The 27,310-nt window shown below is 42.9% G+C and overlaps 1 protein-coding gene across 3 annotated transcripts in view; it reads left to right on the top strand.

Annotated features, from left to right (window-relative positions):
- Window positions 1-27,310, top strand: part of ankrd6b (ankyrin repeat domain 6b) — a 219,020-nt gene that overhangs the window by 148,745 nt on the left and 42,965 nt on the right. For all 3 annotated transcript variants that reach the window (XM_078542411.1, XM_078542408.1, XM_078542410.1), the window contains one exon: window positions 19,889-19,987. In XM_078542411.1, the coding sequence (XP_078398537.1) occupies window positions 19,889-19,987 (99 nt within the window). The remainder of the gene's footprint in view (window positions 1-19,888; window positions 19,988-27,310) is intronic.

The following is a 27,310-nucleotide window of genomic DNA, read 5'->3' as shown; positions in this document are numbered from 1 at the left end:
TCCAAATCATCTTAGAGGGTTGTGGGGCTGGAGGAGATTACAGAGATAGGGAGGGGTGACATAATAGAAGAGTTTGGAAACAAGGGTGAGAATTTAAAATAAAAACAGAAAATGAAGAAAAGCTCAACAGGTCTGGCAGTACCTGTGGAGAGAGAAAATCAGAGTTAATGTTCTGAGGCCACATGATTCTTCAGAGCAAAAGAGAAGTAGAAATGTGATGGATTTTATACTGTTTAAGAGGAGGTGGAGCAAAGTAGAAGGTAGGGAGTAAGTGGAAGCTAAGGAGAAATTTGACAAAAGATGTCATGGATACAGGACAAAAGGAGTGTTAGTGGTAATGTTAAACACTAAAGAAGGTGCTGATAGTGCCATAAAGGTAAACTAGCAAAATGTTTTAATAGCAGAATAAGAGTCAGCACTCTGTGAAAACAAAGCATAAAAACAAGTGACAGACGTCCGTTTTCGGGTTGGGTAAAAAGGATAAGGTTAGGAAATAGAGACAGTTTAAGTAAGTTATATTGATATTTGTAGGAGTTAGGAATGAGTTTTAGCTTTAAAGTTGAAGTTTGATTTGTATCTGTGGGTTGAGAAAGGTCAAATTAAGTTTTAGTTTCACTTTAAAAGGTGCTTGCATTTCTAATGAGAGTTTTACGACTGTAAGCTAAGTTGAGCAAACAAGATTAGAAAAAAACACAGTGCTGTTGCCTAGCAACAGGGGTGAGAGAGGCAGGTCCCTCCCACACACACACACACACAATAAAGAAACAGCGGTTTTTAGGTCAGTTTTGAAGACAGCTGTGAGGCAGAAGCAGCCTAGAAGGGACAGATAGCCAGCCCCAAGCTAAAGTTGGTTTTGAAAGTAGCTGCCAGGAGAGACTGGAGCAAAGAGGACAGATAGCTAAAGAAAAGACCCTAAAATCCCAGGGAGTGAAACAGGGGAAAGTTCCAAGCAGACCTTCTAGCCAAAGGAAGGACAGGAACCTGGAAAAGGTCCTGTTAAGTGTAGCTAAAAGTGAGGGGCAGAGAGAAAGTCTCCAAGCTTCAGATTTAAAGAGACAAAAGCTGTAGAAAGCAGATTTAAAGTGAGAACAGCTTGCAAGAAGCAAGAAAGTCCAAAGAGAGAACTGAAGGTTTGTAACCCTTTGCTATGGGCATGTAAAGCAGTGGTGTACTGTTGACAGCTGAGTTGGTGAGAGAGAATGCGTGGAAGACAGATTGAATGCAAGTGGTGACCCAGGGGAGAGGAATGTCGGAAGGAGAGTTTGAAACCCTGGAGATGAACCCTTGTTGAAGGTGTCTGTGGGAAAGCGTTGGTTTGGGAAAAGATTTCAAAGTGAGTTCTTGGAGAGTGGAGATTGGAAACCCTCGTGTGAAAGAGGGAGTTCAGTGAGACTGGTTGGCTCACGGTGTGACAAGCATCTGGGAGGAGTTGAGGAGAGATCCATAGCATCTGTTTGAGGTGGCATCTGTCATTTGGTTTCAGAGTGTGGTGTGTCTGATCACTGGTTGCCAATTGGGTTACATGGACTGTGTATACTGTGTGCATTAGAGTATAAGATAGCTTTTGTAACTTGGGCTATTCTTATAAATCTGTATATATCTGTAAAGGTATATTTGTGAATGAAGGAGTATTGCATATAGTTCATCTTTCTTGTTGAATAAATGTTTCATTTTTTTGTTAAAAGTTTATCAGCTGACTCCTGTGACTGTTCAATAGCTATTCACCACGTATCTAAATAAACAAATAAAAGTGAGGGTCTATCAAGTTGGGTTCAACACTGGGATTAGGCTTGTCCAGGGGTAATCTCAGCTGGGATCATAACAATTGAAAAAATTTAAAAAAGAATGAACGAATGAATGAATAAAGGAATAAATGAATGAGTGAATAAATGATAATTGGATTAAAAAAGGGATTAAAGATGGAGGAGAGAGTTCATGGTCTGAAGCTGTTGAATTCAATGTTAAGTCCAAAAGGCTGTAAAGCACCTAATTGGAAGACGAGGTGCTGTTCCTCAGTTTGTGTTGGGCTTCACTGGAACATTGCAGCAGGCCAAGGATGGATATGTGGGCATGAGAGCAAGAGGGTGAGTTGAAAATGCAAGACACAGGATGGTCTGGGTCAAGTTTGCGGATTAAGCGAAGGTGTTCCACAAAGTTGTCACCCAGTCTGCGTTTGGTCTCTCCAATGTAGAAGAGACCGCATTGGGAACAGCAAATACAGTAGGCCAAATTGAAGGAGGTGCAAGTGAAGCACTGCTTCACCTGAGAGGAGTGTTTGAGGCCATGGATGGTGAGGAGGGAGGAGGTAAAGGGGCAGATGCCTTATGCAATTGCATGGGAAGGTGCCATGGGAAGGGAATGGGGTATTGAGGATGATGGAAGAGTGGACCAGGGTGTCACGGAGGGAACAGTCCCTGTGGAATGCTGATGGGGGTGAGGGGAAGTTATTTGGTGTTGGCATCATGCTGGAGTTAGCGGAAATAGCAGAGGATGATGCTTTGAATGCAGAGGACGGCGGGGTGAAAAGTGAGGACAGGGTGACCCTATCTTGGTTCTGCTTCCTGTAAGGACTCCATCCCATTCTCCCAGTTCTTCTGTCTCCATTGCATCTGTTCCGATGATGCCACCTTCCAAAACGGCGCTTCTGACGTGTCTTCCTTTTTCCTTAACCAAGGGTTTCTCCCCCACTGCGGTTGACACGTCCTCAAATCTGTCCGACATGTTTCCTGCCCTCAAGCCTTTCCCTCCCTCCCAGCACCATGATAGGGTCCCCCTTGTCCTCACTTTTCACCCCACCAGCCCGCACATTCAGAGGATCATCCTCTGCCATTTCTGCCAACTCAAGCACAACGCCACCACCAAACACATCTTCGCCTCAGACCCCCCCCAATCAGCATTCCGCAGGGATCGTTCCCTCCGGGACACCCTGGTCCACTCCTCCATCACCCCCCATACCTCATCCCCTTCCCACAGCATCTTCCCATGCAACCGCAGAAGGTGCAATAAATTCCCCGTCACCTCCTCCCTTCTCACCGTCCAAGGGCCCAAACACTCCTTTCAGGTAAAGCAGTGTTTCACTTCTACCTCCTTAAATTTGGTCTATTGTATTTGCTGGTCACAATGCAATCTCCTCTACATTGTGGAGACCAAACGCAGACTGGGTGACCGCTTTGCGGAACACCTTCAGTCTATCCGCAAGCATAGACCAGACCTTCCTGTTGCTTGCCATTTCAACTCAACACCCTGCTCTCACGCCCGCATGTCCATCCTTGGCCTGCTGCAATGTTCCAGTGAAGCCCAACGCAAACTGGAGGAACAGCACCTCGTCTTCCGATTAGGCACTTTACAGCCTTCCAGATTTAACATTGAGTTCAACAACTTCATGAACTCTCTCCTCTATCTACACCCCCTTTTTAATCCAATTTTTAAAATATTTATTTATTCATTTTATTTATTTTTAAAATCCTTCCCCCCTGCCCCCAACAGGGCCATGTGGCACTTTTTATTTTTTGTTTTCACAGAGCACTGACCCTTGTTCTGCTTTTTACACATTCTGCTATCCTACCTTTATGCCACTATCAGCACCTTCTTTAGCCTTTAACATTACCATTAACAGTACCTTGATCCTGTGCCCATGACATCTTTCAAATTTCTCCTTAGCTCCCACCTATCCCTGACCTTCTATTTTGCTCCACCCCCTCTTAAAATCCATTACATCATACTTTTCTCTTCAGCTCTGAAGAAGAGTCATACAGGCTTGAAACGTTAATTCTGTTCCTCTTTCCACCGACGCTGCCAGAACTGAGTTTTTCCTGCATTTTCTGTTTTTATTTTAGATTTCCAGCATCCGCAGTATTTTGCTTTTATCTTAGTGAGAATTTTAAAATCAAGACTTTGTTTGCTTGGGATTCTGAACACTACTATGAGCTGTGCTCCTGTAAGATGGACATTTCCTAGTCTGCACTTGACGCTCTCCTGCAGCTTCCTGTCATGGATGAGTTGGGCGAGTTTCCCTTATCACTTGAGCTCAAGAAGGCCATGGTTGCTTGGCAAACAAAAAGGCACCTGGCAAGGATGGAATCCCAGCTGCACTGTTCAAGCATGGCCAGTTCTATCTATTACCACAGTTTTATGAGCTTTTCCTTCTCTGCTGGAAAGTAGGCTCCATTCCACTGGAGATGTGGAAAATCATCACTTTATACAAAAACAGTGGCGACAGAGGAGACTGAAACAACTACAGGGGCATCTCACTCCTTAACGTCACAGGGAAGGCCTTGGCTAGGATCATACTTAAAAGTCCATCTACTTGCAGACCAAGTGTACTCAGAAGCACAGTGTCGTTTCAGTGCTGGCAGATCTACCATGGATGTGATCTTCATATGCCAGCTACGGGAGAAGCGTAGGAAACAGGATATACCTCTTTAGATTACTTTCATAGATCTCACTAAGGCATTCAACTTTGTTAGTGGAACAGGACTCTTTTAAGATTTTGGGGTAAATTGGCTTCTACCAAAGCTCCTCAGTCTCATCTGCCCCTTCCATGACAACATACACTGAACTGTCCAGTTTGATGGCCCCACTTCTGATGGTTTCAGTGTAACAATGGAGTGAAACAGGGCTGTGCCATAGCCGCCACTCTGTTTGGCATCATCTTCTCCATGCCCCTGACCTTTGCCTTGCCTGCAGATATGGAAGGAGTCTACTTGCATGCCAGGTCAGACGGCAAACTCCACAGTGTATCAAGACTGAAAGCAAAGACAAAAAGCATATTGGGTCCTTCTCTACGCTGATGATGCTGCGCTAGTCACCCACATGGGAACTGTCTCTCCCATACCTGTAACTTGTTCTCCCTGGCTATAAGCATCAAGAAAATGATGGTCATGGGACAAGGTGTTGCATCTCTACCAGATCTCGTTAAATAACGTCCCACTGGAAGAGTTTAGTAAATTCTGCTACCTCGAGTCCACGGTGACATAATCTGTCCCTTGATGCACAACTTGATACAAATGTCGAGAAAGCAGCTACCATCTGTGGCCGACTCACGAGATGCGCATGGAATAGCATTGTGCTGACCCTTAGGATGAAACTAGTGATTTATAAGGCCCGTGTTCTCAGCAACTTGCTGTATGGTTGTGAAACATGGACAACTGCAGCTATCAAGAAAAGAAGCGCAACAATTTTCATCTTTGCTGTCTGTGGTGCATTATGGGTATTTCACGAAAGCAGCAGTCCCCTCACAGGCAAAGCTCCCAAGTTTGTTCAAGTTTGTTAGTGCTCATCAAACAGAGATAACTTGGCTGGTTTGGGCACGTCCGCAGGGTGGAAGATGGTCACGTACCCACGGAGTTTCTATATGGTGAGGTAGTCGGAGCCAGGTGACCAGTGGGACATCCAAAGCTCTGCTTCCAAGATGTTTGTGAGGGTGACATGAAGGCCCTAGGCATTGATTATTGCAACTGGGAATAATTAGCTGAAGACAGAGAAAAATGGCGACCCCTCCTGTGGGCTGGTGTGCACCACCATGTTGACTTGTGGCTACAGCAGCGGGGCAACAGACATCAATGCTGAAAACAAAAGTCCACAAGGACACCTGGTAGCTTCATGTGTGGCACCTGTAGCAGAACATGCCTCTCAGGGATTGGCCTCTTCAGCCATCGCAAAAGTACGCCATATGAAGTCATCCCATCTGAAATGGACTGTTTGAATTTACTATGTTTACGAGGTCAAATCTGAACTAATAACATCTTTGCCCTTCCATCCCTCTGTGCACCTCAGAAGAACTCCAGCATAGCAAGACAGATTTCGGAAGTTCAAAAAAAAACACATGGGGCAGGATTTTTACTTTGACATGAGGGCATGATTGGCAAGCCCGGGATCGGCTGGGGAACGGACCGCCACCCGTGATCAGCTCCCAACCGCCATTTCATGCTGGCTGGCCAATTAACGGCTAGCCAGCGTGAAGTGCGTGCTGAAATGCTCAGCACTGCCAGGATGGGGGTGGGAGGAGGGCGGGCGCTGATGCCATTGTGGGTGAGCGCAGAATCAAAGCTCCCTGAAGGCGGAGAGCTGCCTCAGGGAGCTGATGACTTGAGAACAATTAAATATAGATTTTAAAATAAGGGCAAAAATGTCCAAGCATCACAATCAGTCACCTGAACGTATACGTGATAAAAATTCTGTCCATAGATTTTTATTTTTTTAAATTTAATAATGGAAACCTCATCCCGCCCTTGGATGAGGTTTCATGAAAAATTTAAAGTCCGTCTGGCTGATTCGCCCATCTGTCAACTGTAAGGTTGGACGGACCATGAAAAATCAGGGACAATTGCAACTTTAATTACACTAATTGGCCTCTTAATTGTCAGCGGGTGCGCTTCCTACTTTTGCGCACATCTGCCGACAGAAATATTGCACGAGCGCGGGATGATGAGATGCTCGCCCGACATAATCTCGCGCGATTTCGTGTCCAATTGGGTCAGGCGCGCGTCCGCACACCCAGCTAAAAATTCTGCCCATGGTGTACATTTAAAAGATCACTCAAGAGGTTTTCCTCAAATATGCACCATACAACATCGAAAAAGTTTCAGGGACTGTACACTGTTTAAGAGACAATGATGTTTGGAGGAAAGGATATGACCCCTGACTTTGTTAATTTACAATACATTTATACACAGATCCTACCTACACAGTACAATGTCAGTTGTCCACTTTGTGTACTCTAGGGAATCAATCTGACTGCTATTAAGATGAGAGAAAACAGCATTCACGGAGTTAAACTGATTCTGTAACAAGCCAGGTTTTAGGCTTTAGTTTATCTGTGATGACAGTAACCTTCTTTATGAAATCAGATGTTTCTTTCCTTTCCATGCCTAGTGGCACAGGAGGAAAGGCCTTTCTTTCAGTGATTTTTCATTCAGCAGTTTGTGCTCTGGGGTTATTTTGATAACAAAGACCCCTTTAATGCGGCCAGGTCATTAGCCTGGCGCTTGGCTAACAACCACAACCCCCCCCCCCCCCCCCCCCCCCCCCGCCAACCACCAGGATGTCCAGCTAGACATGATGTTGCCATTCTGCTGAAATTGGATACAAGTACTCTCCTGGGTGTCAACCCAGTATTTAGATATCGGAATTCCGGTCTCCATTGTCCAAGGCGTGAAAATAATATATGTTAATTATCATAAAACTGGCTCAGCCCCATTCATCCAATGGATGACAGTCATATACCCAAAGACCTTCGGTAAGGTGAACCGGCCACTGGGTGACAATGTCCTGGATGTCCATACCTCCGCTAGAAGGACACCTGAAAATGAGATATGAAGGTGGCGGACCGTGACACTGACAGCTGTGATCTCTAGAGGCTGACTATTTGAAAGGGTATTGGAAGGGGTGAGCAGAAACAAAAAGCTCAGCTGGCCAAGAAGAGGGCCCAGGGAAAGGAGAGGCCAGTCAATCCTGCACCTTCTCAGCCCAGTGTCTCTGCAGCAAATACAGCAGAGGCTGCCATGCCAGAGTAGGGCTCCTGAGCCACACCAGCTGATGCTTAAAACAGAGTTGACCATCATGAGACAGAAAGCTGCCTTACAATTCCAAGTGAAACAAGAAGGGGACTAACTACACTAATTACAATATTGTATTAGCCAAAAGGACCATGAGTTAATTAAAGGGTCAAAGTTCTTGTTCTGCTCACAGTTATGAAAAAGTTCTTGAAACTCCATTTTTACATAGGCTGTACTCACCATTGAAGCAGCTGTGAATGCCAAGCTCGACTTGAAACAGCAGAGGCCTAGAAAGCTGTATAAAAAAATCTGAATTCATTCTACACTTTACTGTGTTGCTTGGAGACCTGACATTCTTCTAGTAGGGTACCCAAAACAGATCTGTGGCTTGCCTCTGAGCAGTTATGAAAGAGTCTCTGTTCACTGCAGTAACAACCTGTTTCCTTAAGCTCCAAATCAGGGCCCTCATTAGGGGTTTCAGGATACACATATGGTTCTGTGTATAGCTTTTTTGCTATTGATTGTATTGAGTTCAAATCCAGCGGTCACGTGTGCCCATCCTTTTATCAAGCTAATCTGTTCTCAGAACCGATTAGAAGAAGGACTTAAGATTCAGAAAATCAATGCAAATTGTATTTGCCATGCCTTCGTATTGAATTTTGACTGTTAGAGCGCTAACAAGACATTTCAATTGAATTTTGTGCTGTGATAATTACCATATATATGTACCAGTACAACAGGACATTTATACCACTGTTTGAAGCTTAATTCAGGCCAGGGCGGTCATCTTATATAGGAGTATAGAGCCCTGAGGATTGAAGATGGGAGAACGCTTTATAAGTAACATTTTTTCCATTGTGCTTGCTTTAAAATGGAAATAAATGTATAAACAATTATTTTTTGTTTAGTTTGGCTGTGCCTGGAACCCGTCTGTGTTTAACTCCTGCCCATTGTGGGCTGGGTATGGGTTGACCGCTTTGTGAAAACTGAACTTGTGAAGCCCTGGCTGGGCTCTGTGGTTGGCAGCAGTGTTGCAAGTACACAAGTCAACCTATGCTTGCAGGTACAGTTGCCAACTCTGGTTGGATGTATTCTTTTGAGGTTTCGTCACCTGGCCACCTACCTCAGATCACCCCATCCAGGCAAAAATAATCTTTTCTCCCATCTCCAAACTTTCATAGCCAGTAAATGAAAGTGTCCAAAGAAGGCGAAGAAACAAAACACACTGATTTTTAACAGCTCTTTGATCTTTCACGGCGATGCCTAGGATTCCAGAAGCCTCCAGGACAATCCAGGGGAGTTAGCAGCCCCAGCTTGAAGCACTATAACTAGGAACGAAATACAGAGCAAGTCACAATTAGAATGTAAATTAAGTTAACAAACAAGGAGCTAAGAAAGATCACTCTTAATTCCCCTGCTAACATGCCCCTTTCGTTTTGAAGGGAAAGTAACTTAATAGGATGATGAAAGACTACCTGTAGGAGAACTTCCTGTACAAATACTCCCCAGTGCAAGTAAAGGTGTCCATTTTACTCCATTCTCTGCAGTCCTGGTCTCCTGCTGCCCTTTTCACACTGCTTGGCTTCTACTTCCTTCCCTCCCACCAATATGCTAAATAACTTTTCTTGGCATTGAAAACAGCATGTTACCAGGTTGCCAAAGGTTACATTATGAGTAGAAATTATATAAATTGGGCTTGCACTCTTTGGAATATAGAAGGGTAAGGATGATTTGATTGAGAGTTTTAGAATTTTGAGAGGAATTGACAGGGTAGATAGAAAAGCTTTTTCTGTTGGTGGAGAAGTTTAGGACAAGGGGACCTTAAAATCAGAGCCAAGCATTTAAGAGAGAATTTAGGGAACTCTCCTTCATGCAAAGCATGATGGAAGTATAAAACACACTCCCACAGAAATCAGTAGATGCCAGCTCAATTAATGATTTTAAATCTGAAATTGATAGATTTGTTTGTTAGACAGGGTATAAAAAGAGCTAGAGCCAGGGCAAGTAAATGGAGTTAAGCTACATATCAGCTGCAATCTCATTAAATGGCAGAACAGGCTTGTAGGACTGAATGGCCTGTTCCTGTGTTCCTTTGGTAACTGGTGGAGCAACTGACCAGAACTTAAGGAATTTCAATCTTGTTGTTTGAAGGTGCTTAGGTACGTTGTCTTAAAAATTGCAACAAAAAGTCCTCAGTCTGTCTGAAAAATAATGATAGTTGTGTTCTGTGCAGTGGTGTTCATATGGGAGTGTACGTAATACAAGGTACAAGGAAGTTGTATCCTGCCTACAATGAATCAATAAACATGGAAAGTACAGCAACTTAATCAAGCTGTTTACGTACTGAATCTAAAGGTTATCTCTGGAACTAATATTTACAGAGAATAGTCCGTGTGGGTGTCTTGAGGCTTTATTAAATGTTGCCTCAGCGGTTACTGGGAACATATTTTTTTACTTCAACTTTCTGCTACACTAAAGTGATAGGGTGTGGAAAGCTGAAGTATTTCGCCGCCTTGCAGCCTTTGGCGATCTGTCAGCATGTAGTTTAACACTTGCTGTCAGATGGCACACCGTGATCAGTAATTACTTGGCAACTTGGCTCGTGCACAATGGCAACAGTGAGCTTACTATGTAATTTTCTATCAGCTCTGTAACGTTCTTAGCCCATTTAGCAGAGAGATTTTGAAGTAGTGCATTTTGGAGAAAGAAACCATATATAGAAGTATAATTTACACAATAAGATTCTAAACAGAATGGAGAAGCAGAGAGATCTAGAATACAGACACACAGTGCAAGTTTTAAAAAATCATAAAAATAAATATGACTTTCTGGGTCTTATACAAAGAGGCACTGAATATAACAGCAAAGTAAATATTGCTGAAAAATGGGAGATGTTGCCATACCTTTTTGTCTTGAACTCATCAAGACAAAATGCAAAAATACCACATTTCAAACGATCACAACAATTGATACTAGAGGAGAAAAAGATGCTAATTGGTATGGCAAGTCGACTCAGATTGGCAAAGGTGTTGCCATGGAGAAAGCAATGGGGGGACTATAGGCTCTGTAAGCTCCTGGGTAATTCAAAAAGGTGCAAGGCTTGAACATATTCCTTTTGTTTGCAGAGAATGGTTCCCTGTATATGTTGCTTCCAGCAAGGGAAAATGAGCCATGTTACAAGCTCGACTGATATCTTTAAATTAGTTGTTCATGTAGCTATAAGCGCACTCAGGATTGTTCACCAAGTGCTGCCCAACCGTGGAATCACATCTGATAGACATTTTGTTTTGGGTTTTACAAGTGCAGGCTGGTTCAGTACGGTCTGTAAATGTGTTCATTCTACACACGACATTGGTTAGACCACAACTGGAGTATTGCGGGCAATACTTTCAGGTATGGGGCTCAGAGAAAGAACCTGAAACCTACAGAAAGGGTATAGTGAAGATTCCCCAGAATCTACAACAGAAATAACAAAGCTGTTACTTTGGCACACTCCACTCCAACGGCACAATTTGCAGATTTAAGGAGAATTGAATAACTGTGATCAGAACCTCTGCTAGCTCCTCTCTGACTATTTTCTGCGGCCTAGGTTACAGGAAATCAGGCCCAATTACTTTTATACACCTGTGTTCTGTTATTGTTTTGAGCCAATTGCTTTTCCAAGTTATGTCAAATAATTGTTCATTGTCTTCCGCCAGCATTTAGTGTTGCTTCCACCATCATTTGTATAAAAACAATTTTAATATCTATTTAGTATCTTTGCTATCCACAATTAGATTCCTTCTGTGTAATCCCTGAGCTGTCTTTCCTTCTCTTTAACTATTCCTTTATTTTTAATGTGCCTATTCAAGACCATATAATTTCCTTTTATATTAACTTTTTAATCTTTTCACATTCTCTTTTCCTTGTATTGCTAATACTATCGTCGATAAATAATTAAAAATAGGTGTTGAGCCAAAGGAGGAGATGTTAGGAGAGGTGACCAAAAGTTTTAAGAGTTAGGTTCTAAACAGGGTTTGGATGCACATTGCCATTTGTTCATTGTGTTAGAGTATGTGGGGATCCTGTAGTATATTCACATACGCACACAGGAATTAGGAGCACAAGTAGGCCACTTGGCCCCTCGAGCCTGCTCTGTCATTCAATAAGATCATGGCTGATCTGATTTTCACTCCTCACATTTCTGCCTACCCCCAAATAACCTTTCATGCCCTTGCTTATCAAGAATCTATCTACCTCTGCCTTAAAGATATTCAAGGACTCTCCTCAACCACCTTTTGAGGAAGAGAATTCCAAAGTCTCAACCTTCTGAGAGAAATAAGTCTTCCTCGTTTCTGTCCTAAATGGGCGACCTCTTATTTTGAAACAAGTGACCCCGAGTTCTAGATTCTTCCACAAGAGGAAACATCCTTTCCACATTCACCCTGTCAAGTCCCCTCTGGATCTTATATGTTTCAATCAAGTCACCTCTTATTCTTCTAAACTCCAGTGGATATATTGCCTAGCCTGTCCAGCCTTTCCTCATAAGACAATCTGCCCATTCCAGGTATTAATCTAGTAAACCTTCTCTGAATTACTTTTAATGCATTTACATCTTTCCTTAAATAAGTAGACCAGTACTGTGTACTGTACTCCAGATGTGGTCTCACCAATGCCCTGTATAACTGAAGTATAATCTCGCTACTTGTGGGGAAATCTACAGGGGAACAGTGTGGGGGGGGGGCGTTCAAAAAGGAAATGGGAAGGGTACAGGCTCAACATGTTCCCTCTAGGGTGATGGGAAGGAGTAACAAGCCCAGAGAACCATGGATGACCAGAGATATTCAGGATACGATGAGAAGGAAAAGGGAGGTTTTTAGCAGATACAAGGGAAGCAAATCAGCGGAGGCATTAGTGGAGTACAGAAAGTGCAGGGTGGAGCTTAAGAAAGCAATTAGGAGAGCAAAGAGGGCATATGAGAAAGCTCTGGCTGGTAAAAGTAGGGAAAATCCCAAGATATTCTATAAGTATATCAATGGGAAGAGGATAACCAGGGTAAGAGTAGAGCCCATAAGGGGCCAAGGGGGAAATTTATGGGTGGAGCCAGAGGACATCACTAGAGTGTTGAACGAATACTCCACATCCGTCTTCACCCAAGAGAATGAGGATGAAGGTATTGAACTCGGGGAGAGAGACCGAGGTTCTTGAGCAAATTGATATAGGGAGTGACAAGGTATTGGAGGTGTTGGCAGGCTTAAAAGTGGACAAATCTCCAGGTCTGGATGATTTGTGTCCCAGACTGCTGAGGGAAGCAAGGGAGGAGATCGCAGGGGCTCTGACCCAAATTTTTAATTCCTCTCTGGCCACGGGAAAGGTGCCAGAGGACTGGAGAACAGCTAATGTGGTTCCGCTATTTAAGAAGGGTTGTAGAGATATGCCAGGGAACTACAGGCCAGTGAGTCTCATGTCAGTGGTAGGGAAACTATTGGAGAAAATTCTAAATGAGAGAATCTATCTCCACTTGGAGAGGCAAGGTTTGATCAGGAATAGTCAGCATGGCTTTGTCAGAGGGAGGTTATGCCTAACAAATTTGATTGAATTTTTTGAGGAGGTAACCAAGTGTGTAGATGAAGGTAGTGCAGTTGATGTAGTTTATATGGATTTCAGCAAAGCCTTTGTCAAGGTCCCACATGGGAGACTTATAAAGAAGGCAAATGCACATGGGATACAGGGTAATTTGATAAGGTGGATTCAAAATTGGATTAGTTGTAGGAGACAGAGGGTGATGACAGAAGGATGCTTTAGTGACTGGAAGCCCGTGTCCAGTGGCGTACCACAGGGATCTGTGCTGGGTCCCCTATTATTTGTCATTTATTATAAACGACATAGATGACTATGTGGGGGGGTAGGATTAGTAAGTTTGCGGATGACACAAAGATTGGCCGGGTGGTTAACAGTGAGGTTGAGTGTCTTGGGCTACAGGAAGATATAGACAGGATGGTCAAATAGGCAGATAAGTGGCCAATGGAATTTAACCCTGAAAAGTGTGATGTGATGCACTTTGGAAGGAGTAATTTGACAAGGAAGTATTCAATGAACGGCATGACACTAGGAATTTCTGAGGAACAAAGGGACCTTGGCGTGTGTGTCCATAGATCTCTGAAGGCAGAGGGGCACGTTAGTGGGGTGGTGAAAAAGGCATATGGGACACTTGCCTTTATCAATCGAGGCATAGATTACAAAAGTAGGGAGGTCATGTTGGAGTTATATAGAACCTTGGTGAGGCCACAGTTGGAGTACTGTGTGCAGTTCTGGTCGCAACATTATAGGAAGGATGTGATTGCACTGGAGAGGGTGTAGAGGAGATTCACCAGGACATTGCCTGGGATGAAACATTTAAGTTATGAAGAGAGGTTGGATAGTCTTGGGTTGTTTTTGTTGGAGCAGAGAAGACTGAGGGGTGACTTGATCGAGGTGTACAAGATTATGAGGGGCATGGACAGGGTGGATAGGGAGCAGCTGTTCCCCTTAGTTGAAGGGTCAGTCACAAGGGAACATAAGTTCAAGGTGGGGGGCAGGAGGTTTAGGGGGGATGTGAGGAAAAACTTTTTTACCCAGAGGGTGGTGACGGTCTGGAATGTGCTGCCTGGGAGGGTGGTGGAGGCGGGTTGCCTCTCATCCTTTAAAAAGTACCTGGATGAGCACTTGGCATGTCATAACATTCAAGGCAATGGGCCAAGTGGTGGTAAGTGGGATTAGGTAGGTAGGTCAGGTGTTTCTTATGTGTCCGTGCAGACTCGATGGGCCGAAGGGCCTCTTCTGCACTGTGTGATTCTGTGATACGTCTGTATTCAATTCTCCTTGTAATAAACAATAGCATACTTTTAGCTTTGCTTCACTGGCTGTTCATCAGGATAAACAGTAAACTAGAATAGTCACTGGGTCGGAATCCTGGAAACTGCTACCTAACGGCACTTTCACCACATATACTGCAGCAGTTCAAGGAAAAGGCTCACCAGCACGTTCTCGAGGGCAACTAAGGATGGGCAATAAATGCTGGCCTCATCAGTGACACCTATTTCCCAGAATGACTTTTCAAAAAATTACTTGCTAAGACTAGTCTTCCAAAATTCTGTACTCCAACTTAAGAGCAGAAGAATTTTCAAGATCAGGAAAAGCTTAACAAACTGTAGAACCATAGTGTCATGTAATGGAGACATTGTGGCCATGATTTCCTTGTTGATTGTCCCTTCTAGCTCTGGATAGTTGTTCATACTTTGCAACAATGGAATTAAAACAGAAAACTTTAAAGAAGCTCTGTCCTTGTCGGAAAGAACAACGTTGCCAACCTTATGACAAAGCATTGGGAAGACCTCCTTTGTATAAGCAAGACAGAAGATTTTGGAAATGCAAACCAGGTTAATCAGCCTCTGTCAAGAGAAAAAGTCAATTTAACATCTTTCCTTAGAAAGGGAGTCTGAACAAGCATTTTAATAAATCTAGGAACTAAAATGAGGAAAGGAGAGGGAGGAAAACTGATAAAGAATGCATGCAAGGAAAGGTAACAGATACAGGAAATTGTAAGATGTAAGAGAGATTCTCTCAGACAATCAACAACAACAACTTATACTTAGCTACTTATCTATAGTAAAACACACCACAGTGCTTCACAGGAACATTATAAAACAAAATATGATACGGAGCCACATAAGGAGATATTAGGTCAGATGATCAAAAGCTTGGTCAAAGGGCTAGCTTTTAACGAACATCATAAAGAAGGAAGGAGTATTAGAGAGCTGGCGAGATCATGGGAGGGATCATGGCGATCGTCGGTGTATCCCCTGTTTGCAAAATAGAGATCTGACAAAATACTGCACTGTGTTACATAAATATCATCGCTCGTGGCCACTCAGTACTGGCTCAATTTGATTTATCCAAAGGCAGTGCACCTGGCATGATCACTACTCTACTTCCCATTAATGCTGTTAGACATACAGGAACAAAGGCTTTGTCATGCCGGAATGAGATTGCAGTTTAGGTGATAAACAGAACAGTTTCAACAGGTTGCAATGCTTGGCGAATACAGAATAATATTTGCCAAACGCTTTACAATAAAGAATATTACTCTTTTAAAAGTGATACTATTCACATAAAAGCTATCAGATTTTTGGGTAGTTAAAAGTAATGATTTTGTATGAAATCACACAGATAGGTAATTGCATGTGTATTGTAGCACCCCCCTCCCCCACCCCCCCCACCGTTAAAAGTTAGTCATGGGGGCTTTTTAATAGTTGTTTTTCTCTGAGAGGAGACTGCCGATCATTAATTGTGGGTGGTAATACCTGATCTGACAAAAACTGTTGAAAGATTAGGAAGTTCAGCTGCAGCCTTTTGCCCTGACCCTGCAGAGTGAAGTGACAGTGTAGGTTAGGTTAGGAGCTAGAGCTGGGACTGGCAAGATCTCTTTAAGTGGCAGGCAGCATAACTTGGTATTGCAACAGCTGATTTGGCACACCAAAGAGAGAAACAGGTACACATTTGCATACAATAAAAACACTTTAGCGCTGCTGGAGGGATGAGGATTACTGTTAATAACCACAACTTGCACATAGAAAGCACCTTTCATGTAATGAAATATCCCAAGGCTCCAAAGAGGCTAAACTAACCATACACTAAACAATGATGGAAGAGTGCCTTGAGGTAATGACCAACAGCTTGATCAAAGTGGTAGGCTTTGAGGAGGCTTTTGACAAAAGGTAGCAAAGAGGAGGCATCTAGAGTATGGAAATGAAGTGGATGAAAGCTCTGCAGCTGCTGGTAGGAGCAGAAGAAGGGAGATACAGCTATAGTTAGAAGAGCAGAGGGCGTATGTAGGAACCTAGAGTTAAAGGAGGTTGCAGAGGTAGAAAGGAGCAAAGCCACAGAAGGACTTGTAGATAAAGACAAGGGTATTGAAATCACTGGAATGATTTTTTTCTCTTACTCATTCATGGGATGTGGGTATCGCTAGCTAGGCCAGCATTTATTGCCCATCCCTAATTGCTTTGAGAAGGTGGTGGTGAGCTGCCTCCTTGAACCGCTGCAACCCATGTGGTGTAGGTACACCCACAGTGCTGTTAGGAAGGGAGTCCCAGGATTTTGACCCAGCGACAGTGAAGGAACGGCGATATATTTCCAAGTCAGGATGGTGAATGGCTTGGAGAGGATCTTCCAGGTGTCCGCATGTGTTCGCTGCCCTTGTTTCCCTAGATGGTAGATGTCATGGGTTTGGAAGATGCTGTCTAAGGAACACCTGCATATTGTAGATGGTACACACTGCTGTCACTGTGTCTCATTGGTGGAGGGAGTGAATGTTTGTGGAAGGGGTGCCAATCAAGTGAGCTGCTTTGTCCTGGATGGTGTCAAGCTTCTTGAGTGTTGTTGGAGCTTCACTCATCCAGGCAAATGGAGAGTATTCCATCACACTCCTGTCTTGTGCCTTGTAGATGGTGGACAGGCTTTGGGGAGTCAGGAGGTGAGTTCCTAGCCTCTGACCTCCTGTAGCCACAGTATTTATATGGCTAGTCCAGTTCAGTTTCTGGTAAATGTTAACCAGATACCTGAACTGTGATGTTATGCCTATCGGGAAAGGTTGAACAGGCTGAGGCTCTTTTCTCTAGAAAAGAGAAGACTGAGAGTTGACTGGATGGAGACCTTTAAGATTAGGAAAGGGTTTGATAGGGTAGATGTAGGGAAGGGAGATTTTAGATAGGAAGGGGAAGATGTACTCACTAAAGGATTGGAAGTGTTATTTTCGGCTTAACAACAGTGGTCTTGAATTAGAGGAAATTTCTTCTCATCCAGTACTGGATGTCAGACAAACAATCTGATAATTTAGTCAGAGTGGAAGAGTCAAGAGAAGAGTAGTGATGAGGTAAAGCTGCATGCTATCACCGTACATGCAAAAACTAATGTAGTGTTTTCAGGTGATGCCACCATGGGGCAGTATGTAGGTGAGAAATCGGAGCTTGACAAGGATAGATCCACATCTTACATAGAATATACAGCAGGGAACCAGGTTTTTTCGGCCCAGCCAGTCCTCAACAGAGGTGTCAGGACAGAACCTGAGGTATGAGTGTTTATCAACAGGGATGCGTAATTGTCCGATGAGAATGGATTGAGGGCATCATAAAGATGAGGGGCTTGATGAGGGACTAAGGTTAGATGTTGTGGGACAATATGGATTTGAGGAAAGGATTTCATGAGGATGGCAGGATTTGGGTGGAAGAGGGAGTCGGCTGATTGTGTAGTCTTGATTTTTAAGATGAATAAATGCATAAACTCCTTGCATTCAAAGTTGGAGGTGGAGATTACATGGGGACGGGGTGTGCAGAGGAAGAGAATGCAGTTTGTTGTTCAGGAGAGGTGTCTGGAGTTGTCCTTGCCTTCATGATAATGCTGGAGTAGTTGGAGAATTTGGATGAAGAAATTTCTTTATCCAGAGAGTGATGAGAATGTTTAACTCTCTACCACAGGAAATAGTTGAGGTGAATAGCATAGGTACTTCTAAGGGGAAGCTAGATAAGTGTATGAGGGAGAAGGGAATAGAAGATATTCTGTTGGAGTTAGCTGAGGAAGGATAGGAGAAAGTTTGAGTGCAGCATGGACTGGCTGGGCTGATTGGCCTGTTTCCGTGCTCTATCTTCTGTGAAAACTGTATATCTAACCTTGACCAGCTCCTTTTTCTTATCTACATGCTGCACCTTGACGACATCATCTAGTTTCACAAGTACACTATCAACATCTGGCTCTACCTCACCACCATCTCTTTCAACTCCCCCACTGTTGCTAAATTATCAGGCTGTTTATCTGACATCCAGTACTGGATGAGCAGAAGGTTTCTTCAGTTAAATATTGGGAAGCTGTTGGCTTTGGTCCCCACTACAATCTCTGTCTCCTACGTCGACTTCATCGCTCTCGCTAACAATCGTCTGAGACTAACGCAAACTGTTCACAATCTTGATGTCATATTTAACTGCAAGATGAGCTTCCGACTGTTCACAGCATCACTAAAACCACCTATTTCCAGCTCCGTAACATCACCCAACACTGTCTTGCCGCAACTTGTCTGCTAAAACCCTCATAAATGCCTTTGCATCTAGACTTGACTATTCCAACACACTACTGACTGGTCTCCCACATTCTCCTGTCCATATAAGTTGAATCATGGGCCAGAATTCTGCGGTTCCCTGCTGGTGTATTTGAAGGTGGGGGCAGCTTGTAAAATAAAACAGGTGGCCTGCCCAGTCCCTTTCCACCCACCCCGAGCTGCCTCCTATATTGTGGTGTGCTGGTAAGGCATCAGGCAGCCCGTCTGCCCATGGACCTAATGAGGCCCTGAAGTGGCCAATTTATGGTCATTTAAGTGCCTCAATCTGCCCGCGCTGCTATAATTCATGCAACAGGGGAAGGCAGGCAGCCCAGTAGCTTTCACTGTGTGGGTTGATGTCTAGCAGGAGGAGGGAAGGGGTCCACTGAGCCTATTGGAGGAATCCCCCCAAAATCATACCCCCCACTTTAAGCCTAGCACCCCCAAACTCTAAAATAGCAACCCCCCCCACCTGTCCAAAGTGACTGGACTTACCTCAAGTCTCGGGGATTGCTTTTAGTCCTGTCTATGGCCACTACTCGACGCTGCTGGGACTAAAGAACTTCCAGCCAATCAGATTGACCAGCAGCTCTCTAGGGCAGGACTTCCTCACAGATGGGGTGGCAGCTGGGTTTCAGGTGGGCAGGCTGCCCATGCACCTTTTGGTGGGGGAGTAGAGGGGGCATGTGTGACTTTCTCTCACCAAAGTAAATATCTGAGTTTGGGAAATCCTCATATGGGGGTATGGTAGATGCGTGAATTCTGCAGATCTAACCATTAGAAGTCATACATTTAAGATCACCACCAAAGTAAAAATGGACAAATTAGATTAATTTTTTTTATGCAGAATAATTGGAATGTCCCATTCGAAACATTGGTTGAAGTAGAATTCAGAAAGCTTTTAAAAGGGGAATTTGAAAAGTAAAGATTTAACTGGAGTTCAGGATGGGACAGAGTAATGAGGCATGGTTAATAGTTCTTTCAGAGAGCTAGCACAGGTGCAATGGTGTGAATGGCCTCCTGCTGTAAATTTCTACGGTTACCTTCTGCTGTGTTGCAATTCCTTAAAGGTAGGTATTCAAAATATGTGTAATGAAACCGATAGACAACATGTAGATAAGGAAGAGAAGAAAGCTAAAATCAAGCCTTGAGGTACGCCTGTGCTGGCCATGCCGGGACAGATTTGTAATTGTACAAGTTGCAAGAGGATCTCCGTGTGAGAGAGATTCAGTGAAGCCTTTATGTATTAAACCATTTCTCATTGTTGCCTGCTTGACATTTTCAGCATGGACGTACTGCACTGCATTTGGCTGCATACAAAGGCCACATTGACGTCGTACGAATTCTGCTGAAAGCCAGTTGTGACCTGGACATCCAGGATGATGTAAGTCAAAAGTGATTGGATTACTTCTCATCAGATTTCCTTGTTCCTTGCCTTGCATTTCACACAGGCCTCACAGCAAAGATTCTTTTGGAGAGGGATTGATGAGATCCCAGGAAATAATCAAATGTTTTGCCATAAATAGTTGAAACCAGGATAATATTGGAATCTTTCTCATCAATGGATTATAAGTATCTTTCCAAGCAAAGCAGTTAAGTTTAACATTGTTACTTCACCCCATACTGTCAAACATAATCGCTTAGATTGGGTCAGCAGCAAAACAAGGGCACTCGTCGCTGGCCTGGAAGGAAGTTGCCTGCAAAGATCTAATGATCCCTGGCATGATTTTCCCCTTTCCTGATGGCAGTCTAAATCTGGTGCCAAGTCCTGGGATATCTTGGCATGCAGGAGCAGTGATATCAGCAAGCAGGCAAGGAAACATTCATATTCACAAACAGCAAACCAGCATGTTAAAAAAAAACACTTCATATCCTTCACTTTTAATTTAAATTTTCAGATAACAAAATTTTAAAAAATGATTGGATTGAGGTCAAAGCTAAAATAAGGGTAAACAATTTTTCTTTTAAATGTGGAGTTCATTTTGTCATTATGGAGAAATTTGACATTCCACAAACACAAAATGAGCTTTTCAGCGACACCGACTTCCCTCACTGCCTCTTCAAAATATCCGAGATTGGGAAATCCTCTTATGGCAGTCATGAGTCTGGATCCTGCACTACAGAGCATTAGAGCTCCATTGTACTGTCAATATTTCAGTTGATTTGAACATCCATGAATGAATATTTTAAATTGAGGACCTGCACCTAACAGCTCTGTTAGGAGTTAGCATGCTGTTTAAAAACCCACTTACATCTCATTCAGCAAGATGTAACTTTTGCAAGGGTTTTTACATTGAAACGAACAGCATAAGAGTGGAAGTTCACTTCAATTGATTGTAGTCTGGGCGGGAGGGGTGGTACCTCAACAGTGCATCCTCTGGAGAAAGGTAGAATCACTGACAGCAACATCTGAATCTCTGTTATTCTGTGCATATGTAGATTCCAGAATTTGCTGGCAGTTTCAGTGGAGTAATAATTGCAAATGCTAACAATTTTGATGTCATTACCACTACTAAATCTGAGCCAGTGAAATTGGCCCAATAATATTTTCTTGATTGCTGGTACTTATATATTTATGTAAACAATTTTTTTTCTTATATTCGGCCATTTGATGTAAGGCTTAGGAATACAGACTTCCACATGGTTAAATAACATTAATACTTTGGTGAACAACTGGATGACAGAGCATCTGGGTTCATGGCCTAGAAAAAAATCTTCTTACTTCATGCAGTAACATTTCCCTATGTTGCATTTTTTAAGGCTTGGGAAACACTGTTAACCCGGTATGCTTATTTTCCCTGAAGGCACTAAGAATCAACCACAGAGTGAAAGATAAAAACAGAAAATGCTGGAGAAACTCAGCAGATCTGGCAGCATCTGTGGAGAGACAAACAGAGTTAATGTTTGGAATCCATATGACCTTTCTTCAGAGCTCTCTCCCTGTCACAAAACCATGTTGACTCTGCCTGATTGCCTTAAACGATTCTAAGTGCCCTGCTATAACATCTTTAATAATAGCTTCTAACATTTTCCCTATGACAGATGTTAAGCTAACTGGCCTCTGTAGTTTCCTGCTGTCTGTCTCCCTCCATTTTTGAATAAAGGAGTTACATTTGCTATTTTTCAATCTAATGCAGCCTTCCCCCACTCTAGGGAATTTTGGAAAATTAAACACATCAACTACTTCATTAGTCACTTCTTTCAAGCGCCTAGGATAAAATCCATCAGGACTTGTCAGCCCGCAGCTCCAGCAATTTGCTCAATACCACTTCTCTGGTGATTGTAATTTTCCCCGAGTTCCTCCCTCCCTTCCATACAGCTATTTCTGGGTTTTGACTTGTATCCTCTATAGTGAGAACCGATGCAAAATACCCGTTCAATTCATCTGCCATCTCCCTACTATTAATCCCCAGACTCACTTTCTATAGGACCAATGCTCACTTTGTTAACTCTTTTCTTATTTGAATATCTATAGAAACTCTTACTAACCATCTTTATATTTCCAGCTAGCTTTCTCTCGTACTCTAATTTTTCCCTCATTAATCTTTTTGTTACTCTTTGCAGTCCATTATATTCTGTCCAATCTTCTAACTTGCCATCCATATTTGTGCAATTATATGCTTTTTCTTTAGGCTTGATACTGTCTTTAACTTTTTAGTTAACCACTGATGATGGGCCCTCCCCTTGGAAGTTTTCTTTCTCATTGGAATGTATCTATTCTGTGTATTCTGAAATATCCCTTTAAAAGTCTGTCACCACGCCTCTATGGACCTATCCCTTAACCTCATTTGCCAGTTCACTCTAGCTAGCTCTGCTTTCATGCCCTCATAATTGCCCTTATTTAAGTTTAAAATATGAATCTTGGACCCACTCTTCTGCCCCTCAAACTGAATGTATAATTCAGTCTTATGATCACTGCTATTTAGGGGTGCCTTCACAATGAGGCTATCAATTAATCTCATCTCATTGCACAATACCAGGTCTAGTATAGCCTGCTCTCTGGTTGGCCCCAGAACGTGCTGTTCCAAGAAGCTATCCCGAAACATTCTATGAGCTCCTCATCTAAGCTACCTTTGCCCATCTCATTTTTCCAGTCTATCTGTAGATTAAAATCCTCCATGATTATCGCTGTATCTTTCTTACAAGCTCCCATTGTCTCTTCCTTTATACTCTGCCCTACCATGTAGTTACAATTAGGGTATATTACCATATTCATAATTGCACTTCTACAATAGTTCCTACTGTGCCAGTGCCATACATTTGAGGTGATTAAGTAAAGACCAACTTTTGTCATTGCTACATTTGGAAAATGTTTCCTTCAGACTGATTCAGAGGCATCAAGCTGAAGAATGACCTCCAGTGGCTTAAATTGGGATCTGTATGACTTTGAACCAATTGGATCCAACTGTGTAAAACACAAAATCCCTGCTAGTAATGTTTTCCCTTTGCTAACCAATCGTGTAAAACCTTATTGGGCCTCCAATCATATTTCTGATTGGCTGATAAATATTCACACAGCTCAGAATTTTGGATGTCATCAAGGATACTGTTGCTGTGGTAACAGACTGAAGGAGGAGATAAAAGAAGCAGAAAGATCAGGAGGTTAGCAATCTATGTCCTGCAAATCTGCCATGCATTTTTTGATTGATGTGAGGCCTGCTTATTGCATTATTACATTATGAATCAGATTATTCCAGTGCTGATCTGTGCCTTTGCTGCATTAATGAAAGTGCCTTCACGTTATTAGAAACTATCCCTTCATAATTTAAACCAAAGGTTAAATGTATGTAGCATATTGCTATTAATGTGCATCCCCTTTCATGAATCCTATACTGTCAGAAGGATTTGAGATCGATTTGATTGGAAAAGGCTTTCTGTTCCATTTTTAAGTCTCCTTCAAATGCCAGTTCTACGCCTCCCTATTTTGGTTTTGAGGTCTCCCTGAAAAAGCTGACAAGGTCTTGGTTTAATGTGGGATCTACAGGATGACATCTCTGACAATGCAGCACATGCTCAGTACTATTGTGTCAGCCCTGGAGTAATTCTTTCACCCTACAGCCTTCTGACGAGGAGGCAATTGTATTCATAGCTCGAGCAATCTAAAATCAGCAGCTTCCATTTATGAAACAGTTTTAATGCATCACAACTATAGAGAGGAACAGACACTGGACCAAGGAGGGAGAGAGTAGGAGGGAAAGCTTTGTTGAAAAGGTGGGGTTTAAGAAGGCTTTTAAAGGTAGATAAAATAATAGGGAGGTGGTGGGTATTGAGGATGTATTTGTAAAGAGTACATGGCTGAAGACTCTGCTGCCGGCGGTAGAGGAAAAGGAGGGTGGGGATTGTATAAAAGGGTGTGGGGAGGGGAACGAGGACTAGAAGAAGTTGTAGGAATTTGAAGACATGAAAGAAGGTTTCAGATTTAATGGCCAGAATTGTTACCTTGATGGGCAGGCGGGCAGCCGAACTCCGCCGCTGAAACGGGGCCCGCAGCCATTTTGAGTGGGCAGGCCAATTAAGGCCCGCCCAGCGGCCTGCCCAACAGGAAGCGCCAAGCGCTTCCTGTGCGGGGGGTTGGAAGGATTCCCCATCTGTCAAGGTGTGCTCAAGAGCGCACTGCTCCCTGAGACTAAGTGCTGTCTCAGGGAGATTACTGACAGTATAAAAACCTTTAAAAAAAGAAAAATATTAGAATTATTAACATGTCCCCACCATGTGACAATGCCACACGAGATGGGACATGTTAATAAGAAGCATATCAACTTTACTGAAGTTTTTAAAAACAGACATGAAACCTCATCCCGCCAGTGGATGAGGTTTCATGTATAATCAGAAGCCCACTGGGGCTCCTGGCCTGCTTGCCAACCTTAAGGTTGGACGGGCACGCCATTTAACAAGCTTAATTATCCTGTCAATGGCCTTAATTAGCCATTGACAGGTGGGCAGGCAGACAGCTGATTTCGCTGTACGCCTGCCTTCCTCAATATTTAAATGGACCGGGATGACGTCGGGGGTTCCTCCTGACGCCATCCCGTGTTATTTTCCCGTTGGCGAGCGGGCTCCGCCCCCAAGTTGCCAATGGGAAAATTCTGCCCAATGTAGGGGAAATAAGATTTTCGATAGGAGGTGGGCTCAGGACCCAACATGGGAGGGCATTGAAAATCGGGGTACCGGAAGTCATCTCTGGATCCCGATGCCTCTGGAGCAGTCTCAGATTTTCGGAGGGAGGGGTGGAGTGGAGAAGGTGCCTGTCACCAATTAACGGCTCCTTAAGCTCCTTAGGGAACTTATTAAGGAACCAACGTGGACCTGAATTAAATTTTCAGAAGGTTCTTCGGCTGAGCCGAACCAGTCTGGTGCACGGCTGTCTGGTTCTCCGGAGGACGAAAATAACTTCATTTTGAATGCCTTTTCTCACAAATTTCTGGGGTTAACCAGCGCCTGCGTGAGCGCTGGTCTTACCACTGTCCGGCACTATCCACTTCCAAATAGCTGCTTGTTCAAATTGGCAAGGCAGCAACAGCCCCCAGCAATGGCTTTGCTGCTGTTGCTAGGCCGGCTGGAGGCACACTGCTCTCATTGGGCGCCAAGCTTGCCTCCTGGCCATTTACGCTGTTTACATCTAATAATCACGTCTCAATAGCCATGCAGCCCGGGCGCGGGGTCGGGAATCTGACACCCGGATGAATTCCGAGTCCCGACCCTGCATTGAAATCCGGTCCAAGGAGCCAGTGAAGGTCAGCAAAGACAGGAATAATGGGGAATCAGTCTTGGTGTGGGACCGGATACAGGTGGCTGAGTTTTAATGCTGAAGTAAAGAATAAAATACATAGATTCACTTAAATACCAATCTCATAAAGATAAAAATTGGAGTTGTTCACCTGACAATAAATATGAAATGTGTTTCACCCAGGTAGAGTTTAGGCCAGGAATTGAAGTCATATCTGTCAGTTTATATCATCCATCCCACTCAAAGAGTAAATTGGAGTGCAAATAATTGAGTGGGGGAGAGCTAGTTTATTTCTGGCAAATAATTTTATCTCATAACATTTCTACACACACACAGAATTTACATCAGCTGAAAGTTGACTCCCAACCTGCAGTGTCTTAAGAATAGTGGGAAAATATTGGGCCAGAATTTGCTATCAAAATAATGGCGAGGTTAAATGTCGGTTGCTGTTAGATGGTGCAGCAACTTTAGGCCAGAAGCAGCTATGTGGTTAAATGCCAATACCTGCTGTCCAAGGATCACTGCTGCTTGTTAGCTTCACGAAAATGGTGTTTCATTTTCTGGCTTTTCATTGAATGGCATGAAGTTGCTGTATTTGTAAGGTTGATACTAACTAAATTTGCACTAAAAAGTTTAAGACTTGTCATTTCAATGTAAGTACCCATTTAATTATACAATAATTGTTAATTACTGGCAGGCAAACTCTCTGGCATTGAAATTAAATTCTACAGGTGTAGTCACATCCCTTCAGGTATGAATAGTTATTAGAGATTTATTAAATGTCAAATTTAAAAACTGCTTTTCCTTTTCTTTATGTCTCTATCTCGTAAACTGATCTTTCTTTTCCTATCTTTATTTCTCTCTCCAAATCTCATTTGGCATTGAATTCACCTGCTCTAATTTACATTTCCTTCTCATTCCTTGTGCTGATCTTTTCATAAATTTTCCGTCTGATTGATGAGATACACAGTTGCTTTTCCTGTTCGCTCAGGTTCTCATTGCACCATTGTCAGCTCACATTTTCAGCAACTTGTAGCTCAAAAATTTATATACATAAACATGCAAGGGCAAGTCTAACTAACAGTGAAATCTGGGCCATGGTTCCTCTTAAGTGCAACCTAACTTTTCAACATTCAATGTTGAAAAGCCTTTTCTTATTACATCATTACTGGGATAAATCAATGACTCTGCATGTTACCATTGTATAATATTAAAATGTGATTTTCACAGTTAGAACATCTTTTTGCCATGCCTTTGTGAAAATCTATATTTTTCTGTGTATTTGTGAAATGGTACAATTAGTGTCACTAGTTTGCAAATAAAGGCAGAACCCTCAGGATATAAGGTGCACTTATATGCACTTAAAGTGCATTTAAACACTTCTGTAGTTCAAGGCCTGCATATCAACCTTCAGGATTGAGGAGGCAGTTTTATTGATGTAAAGCAAGGAAACTGGCACACCAGTGATGCTCTTTCACAATACAAACTCTTAAAAGTTAGGAGAGCTTTCAGAATGAAGATCTGTCCCACTGAAGTTGAAGATGTCCCAGGTCTTCAGACTTCCTTCATCACTGCTTGAAAATCTTTGGAAGGAATCCTCACTGGAACTCACAGTGACGTTGAATTTTTTTTACTCCTCTAAAAATAGTTCTGTGTTGAGTCTCTAGAGGTTGAACTCATTAAATTTCAATTATTCTGTGGAGAAGTTCTCTTCAAGTCAATTTTTTGGACCATGTCTCTCATTTTCTTTGTGAATCTTTTGGCATTAATTTCATCTTTTTGTTCCTCCTGGTCATTTGACATGAATTTGAGGTGTTTGCTGCAGCCCTTTGACTCTTGCAATCATTTTAAGCATCAGTACAACAATAAAGCAATCCATTTGGCAAGTTTTAGCTCCTGGTGATTGAGTCTTTAAGCCCAGCTATAAATTTTAGCATTTCAACAATAAACTGCTTCAGAAGTATTTTAAGTGTAACAATT

This window comes from Cetorhinus maximus, chromosome 5 (genome assembly GCF_964194155.1).
Source record: "Cetorhinus maximus chromosome 5, sCetMax3.hap1.1, whole genome shotgun sequence".
Lineage (NCBI taxonomy): Eukaryota > Metazoa > Chordata > Chondrichthyes > Lamniformes > Cetorhinidae > Cetorhinus > Cetorhinus maximus.
Note: the sequence above shows the minus strand (reverse complement) of the source record. Positions and strands in the feature narration are given on the sequence as shown.